The sequence below is a fragment of the Sinocyclocheilus rhinocerous genome, unplaced genomic scaffold, assembly GCF_001515625.1.
Source record: "Sinocyclocheilus rhinocerous isolate Xijiao unplaced genomic scaffold, SAMN03320098_v1.1 scaffold2460, whole genome shotgun sequence".
NCBI classification, from domain to species: Eukaryota; Metazoa; Chordata; class Actinopteri; order Cypriniformes; family Cyprinidae; genus Sinocyclocheilus; species Sinocyclocheilus rhinocerous.
In genome coordinates, this window is record NW_015645611.1 from 40,641 (window position 1) to 47,779 (window position 7,139).

General features: G+C 38.5%; 2 protein-coding genes across 2 annotated transcripts in view; one reads left to right on the forward strand and one right to left on the reverse strand.

Annotated features, from left to right (window-relative positions):
• Positions 1-233: 233 nt before the first annotated feature.
• On the forward strand, positions 234-3,480 carry LOC107706843 (hepatic triacylglycerol lipase-like). Its single transcript, XM_016510679.1, has 3 exons — positions 234-247; positions 387-605; positions 2,943-3,480. Exons 1-3 carry the CDS (start codon positions 234-236, stop codon positions 3,067-3,069), a joined length of 360 nt encoding a protein of 119 aa, XP_016366165.1. The 3' UTR covers positions 3,070-3,480.
• Positions 3,481-3,566: 86 nt separating this feature from the next.
• LOC107706850 (disintegrin and metalloproteinase domain-containing protein 10-like) overlaps positions 3,567-7,139 on the reverse strand; it is a 32,183-nt gene continuing 28,610 nt past the window's right edge. The window contains exons 16-17 of the mRNA XM_016510687.1: positions 5,504-5,532; positions 3,567-5,410 (exon numbers count right to left, since the gene is read on the reverse strand). Of these exons, the coding sequence (XP_016366173.1) occupies positions 5,333-5,410; positions 5,504-5,532 (107 nt within the window). The 3' untranslated portion in view covers positions 3,567-5,332. The remainder of the gene's footprint in view (positions 5,411-5,503; positions 5,533-7,139) is intronic.

Sequence of the window (7,139 nt, forward strand, 5' to 3'; positions counted from 1 at the left end):
TGTGAATGAGTGTGTGTGTGTGTGAGTGTGAGTGTGTGTGAATGAGTGTGAGTGTGTGTGAAGTGAATCATCATGAAGTTCTCACCGTCTGCAGGCATCAGGAGAGCGGCGGTCTGAAGTCCTTCACGTCTCTGCTGGTGGTATCGTCTGTCTTGGGCCGGCTCAGCTCCGTCAGGCTGGTCTGGAAGGGTGAACTGGTCTGGTCCAGCTGGATGAGGCGCGTCAGGAACATCATGAGCTGGAATGAGTGTGTGTGTGTGAATGAGTGAGTGTTTGAATGAGTGTGTGTGAGTGTGAATGAGTGAGTGTGTGTGTGTGAATGAGTGAGTGTGTGTGTGTGAATGAGTGTGTGAAGTGAATCATCATGAAGTTCTCACCGTCTGCAGGCATCAGGAGAGCGGCGGTCTGAAGTCCTTCACGTCTCTGCTGGTGGTATCGTCTGATCTGGGCCGGCTCAGCTCCGTCAGGCTGGTCTGGAAGGGTGAACTGGTCTGGTCCAGCTGGATGAGGCGCGTCAGGAACATCATGAGCTGGAATGGCTCTGATCAGGACGTGGAGCTCAGCGTGTGGAGGATCCTCATCAAATCAGGAGAGACTCAGGAGAAGTGAGTTTCCACAGAATACTGTCTGAGAAAGACTGAATCCATGCAGGAATCATAATATTCTCAGTTGCCTTGGTACGCGTCTCGAATCATGCTTAATAATCACAAAGCAGAAAGTGCATTTCTTCAGTTCACACAAACAGCAGCTCATAATGGATCTCCAGCAAAAGCCTGTAACTTGATCAAAATCATTCATCACAAAAAAATATCACATTTGAAGAAAAAAAAAAAAACGATATAGTATATTTACTATATAACTAAAAATTTCTATAATTATATATATATATACTGTATATATGTGTGTGTGTGTGTAATTATATAAACCATTTCAGAATGTAAATATTGAAAATGATTCATTTTAATAGTGGACACAAAATCTCTATTAGGCTATTCCAGCCACATCTGTAAAACATGAGTTTTCTCATGTTTTAAACCTTCATATATCAAAATACATTTTCAATTTCAAAAGCATATTTTACTGAGCTTCACTGTTTAATACATATATAGTGCATATTTTTTTGTTGTATGGGATCTTGTAAACGCAAGTATTTATGGCAGTGAATATATGCATCAGAATGACAGATGTGATTCACAAACGCTCGAGTGTGCTGTCAGTATACCGGCGTTACTCGGTCTGTGTTTCCTGTTCTGAACAGAGACTGAAAACACTGCATATTATATCAGTTCCAGCTGGACAAACTCACACATTACAGGATGTGTCATATTTCATCTAGGAGACTGGACAGGATTCACATTTACACAGTCAACAAATTACAGTATAATGTCACTGTGATACAGAAAAAAGATAAGACTGACTGAAAAAGACAAGACTGTTTCACAGCATAGAGGAAAAAATACAAACCTAGACAGACAAACATCAGAAATGTGCCTTTATTAGAACAGTTTGGAGATTTACAGTCGTCCACCTTCGCTAGTGAAAGCTGACTCCTGGTTCAACTGTTTTCATGTAATGACTTGATGTCAGGTTTCTGCAGGTTTGATGAAGAGGAATTTAAGACCTTTTTAAGACGAAGTAAATCGAAGGGATCAACACGTCAGTATGGTCTCTAATGAGTTACATTAGAAACACTTCAACATTGGAAAATTACTTTGTAAAATTAAACAGCTGAAGTCTTAAATATCTCTGCTCACAATCACTAGAATATGAAATAACTTTTACTGTATCTTCTGCAAAACAACTGCTGCTCTTCCTCAGAGTTTCTGTCTTGTTTTCCAGTGCAAATGTCTGAAGATCCTTAAATCAAGAAACATTTACTGGAGAATAAAAATGACAGAAGATGAGAAGCAGTGTTCATTTCATTGACAATATTTTTCATAACTTCGTAAAAAAAAAACAGTTTAGAATGACGTGATCGTCTCATTTTTGTCAGTGAAAGAAATGTCAGACCGATGAAAATCTACTGAAAATTTTTGTCAATTAATAATAAAAAATACGGAATAAAGAAGAAATTCTAGAGAAATACTTAATGCGTTACAGTTTAGCTAAATGTACTGTAATTTAGTCGACTAAAGTCTGATCTTTTCTAAACGAGACTAAAACAAACAATTCAGATGACAAGAGCATTTTAATCAAGACTGACAAAAGCAAGCAACATTTGCGGTCAAAATGAAGTGAGTTTTGATTAAAACAAGAACAAATACCTGTCAGAGAAATCAACTTCATTCAAAGGGAAACAGGTTTTCATTCCCCTCTGACAGATATTTGTTCGTTTTAATCAAACATCTTGTTCATTTTTTCAAGACTTCATATTTTCATTTTGCATCTCCAGTAAATGTATCTTGGTTTAAGGATATTCATAGATATTTGTACTGAAGAACAAAAATATCTAAGACATTGCTTTTGTAATGCATGCAACATTTAGTGCGGTGCCGTTATGAACGGCTGCTCAGATGTTCAGCAGACTGATCGTGCATCAGAAACTACATAATCAGCTGCATGAATCAGAAACTGCTTTCATGATGTGAAGAGTCCATGATTTGGAGGCTGAACAAGCAGTTGCTCTGAGAAAAACTGCTGTTAATAATGCATGATCTCACTTCAGGTCATAATTCAGAAGCATATAACTGGGTCTGAAGACATTACTGTGAACGCTTAAGCCAAGTTTAATTATTTGAGACCATCATTTCCCCCCAAAAAAACCTTCCATCTTCAGTGTTTTTGTCTTGTTTTCCAGTAGAATAGTCTACAGATGCTTAAATCAAGATACAATTACTAGAGCAGCAAAGATTTAAGATCATTTATTTGTGAATTAAGAGTGTAAAGATCAGCAGGAACCTGTATTTACTTCTATCTCACCCTCTCTGATCCGGTCTGTGCAGGTGGTGGTTCTGCGGCGTCTCCGCTGAAGTCTCTCGTCTGAGGATCTCGGAGCAGCAGGAGTTCAGACGCTGCCGGATCACAAACTCGAGCGCGCACAGCAGCCCTCCAACCCAGTCTGTTTATTAATGCAGTTCAAGTACTCCAAAAAAAATACATCTCTTTGCACAATACGTTCTGAAATGTTACGTAAAAATGTTCAAAGTGAACAAAAATTTAGGTACTGTATAAAACACAGTGAACATTAACAGACAGCAGTATTAATCTTTTTTTAAATCTGGTCTTTCATTCGTTTCTCAATTTTAGTGTTCAGCCTATTTTCTCCTACAACATCTGGACTCAATTAAGAAGTTTTTTTTTTTCAGTGCACTTTTCCTCTATGAAGTTTCACCAAGACTACCTAAAAATGAAATAAAGTCAAAATACAGGCAAATATTCAGATCTCCCTCGATCCAGACCGCCGCAAAACCACCGAACCAGGTTTCTTCCTCACTGATGGCAGTACGGTAAAGAAGAGTCGGTCTGGACTCCACAAACACAAAAGAACAGTATCAAAATGTAGCTTCAAATCGAACAGAAATCCTCCAGTTACTGTACAGCGTTCACATCAGAGGAAGGCCAGTCTGTCTCCAGCATCATGATGATGAAGGTGTGTAAACTAAACATGTTAATGTGACCGTTAGTACCGTGAGAATCCTCTTCACTGGGAGCCGAACGCTTTCCCATGATGCTCAGTTACTTCAGTCTTCTGAAATCATCGTACGTTTATAAAGGTTTCTTCATGATCGTCCTGCTAAAACACACATTAAACTCAAGTTTGCACTGCTCTTCATGCACATGTTCCTCATTGGTGGAGTGTGGTGAATGTGAGTGTATGGCAAGCCCCTTTAATATTTAATCCTAATAACATACTAGCATTAACTTTCATACAGCTAGTACTTATTCATAAGCTACTAGTGCTTATCTTTAGCTACTAGTACCTTTTTTAAAAGATAAGAGTACCTATTCATTCCTATACACCTATTACATACTAGTACTTATTCCAAGTGTTTCTGGAAAGATTTTTCATTTTACTATAAAGATTTTCAATTGAGCTCTACAGTGGCCATTTTGACTAGTAATAACATAAGAAGAGAAAAAAAAAACAGGTGTGACTAGTAAAATAAGAATTGCTACTAGTAACAATAACAAAAGACACTAGTGTCTAAAAAATAAGTACCTAAAACTAGTGCCTAACGAATAACTACAGGTGTCTAATAAATATATACTAGTATCTAATGAAAGTGATAGTATTTAATAAACAAGTACTAATTTCTAATCGAATGCTTACTAGTATTATTTAAAAACATACTAGTCACTATTGGAATTATTACTAGTCAAAACTGAATAGTAAATATCTGAATAACAGAAGTTGCAAAAAATTAAATGTGTTGCTACAACAATAGAACAGTTAGTAGTCTCTATTAAAATAAGTACTAGTATCTTTAAAAAGTTACTACTTCCTAAATAATGAGACCTAGTACTTAAAGAATAAGCATTAGCAGCTAATGAAGGAGTACTAGAACCTAATGAAAAACATACTAGTATTTAATGAATAAGTACTAGTTATCTAATGAATAAGAATTAGTACCTTTAAAAAGTTACTAGTACCTCAATAATAAGCACTAGTAGCTCAAGAAGTATGAAGATTAAATGTTGAATGGGCTTGCCATAAAGGTGTGGAGCTATATACAAACAAACACAAACACACAGAATGAAGCATGTAAACGGCGGAGTGACGCTGAGCCGCCACCTTTGTTAGTGTTTTTGAGTCCTGAGTGTTGTCAACAAAACCAACTGTAAATCTCTTATTGACAGTAGAAGAAATAATCTGTTCTCACATATAATACAGCTAATATCGTTTCTCTATACAGCCGCGAGCCTGCGGAAAAGGGAAGGCGTAACATTTCTGCTCTTACAAAATAAAATCCTTTTCTGTGCATGTGGCGACAGCTGGAGCAGACGCTTCGCACGAATCCTTAAAAAGATGTTTCATATCAAACCACGAGTCTCGAGTGGAGTTTACGAAGGACAACAGGAGATGCTCTATCTACAAATACCCCGGTAAACCTTGGCACTCGAGGGTAAAAAACCAACAGAAATAATCAAAGACGACAGAGTGAAGGGCAGAGCTGCGGTTGGTGTTACTCATCCAGTCTGAGGAAGCATTATGGACTCTGGACATATTCCTGTAAACCGACGCCACACGCGGGACTGTGGTGGTGATGAGTGAAGCCTCGCTCCACGCTCAGACTGAACGAAAGGCTCTGGAGCGCAGGCCGGTTCTGGAGCAAACGGAGTGGGGTGTGGAGGGGGGATGGCGGAGCTGTGGATGAGGCAGCGGCGGCGGCTCTCAGTGTCTCATCTGACCCATCTGGTAGTTCTCGCGGGGCTGCCGGTGGTGGCGCTGCGGCTGCGGCTGGCGCTGGGCCTGGCGTGGAGCCGGCAGTTGGTTCTGGTGGCCGTGAGCGTGCTGGTTCTGGTTCTGGTTGTGGTGCTGATGGTGCTGCTGCTGCTGACTGGCGTGTTGAGCTCGTCGTCTCTTCAGCGTACCTTCACGAGACAGAGAGAGAGAGAACGACTCTTCAGCATCACAGAGAAACACACGGCTTTCACGCTCACCACACTGGAACTTTGATACAATACCTTAAAATCCCGATTTCTGGTACCATGGACAAAAAATCCAACAAAATCAGGGGCATAACATTTGAAAATGTTTGTTTAATTTTGACCATAGTCAAAGTATTTTGTCAACTGAAACTCTGATTGGGATTATAATAATAATAATATTCACAGGAATACAATGTTTATTCTTGGGATATAAATAATTTTATGTATCACAGAAATATACTTATTACAATACAACTAAAGTGTTAAATAAAAAAATAAACATTGAAAAAATATATTGTTGAAAAGCAAAAAAATCAGAGGCATAAAATTTGAGTTTATTTACTTTTGACTATAGTCAAACTATTTTGTTATCAACTGAAACTGAAGCTCTGATTGGGATAATAATAATAATAAATATTATTATAATATCCCAATAATAAACATTATATACACTACTAAATGCAGTTCATATTATTATTATTTCTAAGATTAGTATTATAATAACACTACACTGTAAAATAAAAAAAAGAACATTTTATAATTAGCCTATTTTATTTTACACTTACATAATTAATACTTACAGTTAATTTCTTCAATTGTAAGAGTTAAAGATTTTATTTTGGCCAAACGCATCTCATTATAAATCTACATGCTTGAAAGTGTGAACTTCTGTAATCATTTGTCCACAAAAATGTTGGAAATTGTAAAAAAGTGTAAAGTTGCATTGCAAAAATGTATGTTAACCTTGCAGCACATGCAGGGATTGAGTTTGCTGCATTTACTGTGAAGTGAGATGCTGAAAACTGGATATAAACACTTGAATACAGCACTTCACTCTGAAACACACAGCATATTTTTATTTAATTAAAACACACACTGCGGCGTGTTGAGAGGAGAGAGTGAGAAAGAACTGTCAGTGAGGAGGTGCGTTACCTGGCAGTGGTTTAGGAGGAGGCAGTTTGGGGTTGCTGCTGGGCGTGTGAACACTGCAGATCTTAATGAATCCGGCCATGAGCATGATGAGAGCAATTCCCATAAGCAGAACCGCCCACCAGTGAGCCTGAGACACAAACACAGAATAAACACAAGTGCAGAGAGACAAACACACGCAGAGAAAAACACAGATTCAGCACACGTGCAGAGAAAAACACAGATTCAGCACACACGCAGAGAAAAACGCAGATTCAGCACACGCGCAGAGAAACAAACACAGATTCAGCACACACGCAGAGAGACAAACACACAGATCCAGCACATGCAGAGAAAAACAGATTCAGCACACGTGCAGAGAAAAACACAGATTCAGCACACGCGCAGAGAAAAAAAATGTGCATAAAAAACTTATGCGCACAACTGAATAGGATAAACTTTTTATCCAATAAGAAAAAATTAAGCACACGCGCAGAGAAAAACACTGATTCAGCACACGCGCAGAGAAAAACACAGATTCAGCACACGCACAGAGAAACAAACACACACAGATTAAGCACACGCGCAGAGACAATTACAGATTCAGCACACGCGCAGAGAAACAAACACACAGATTCAGC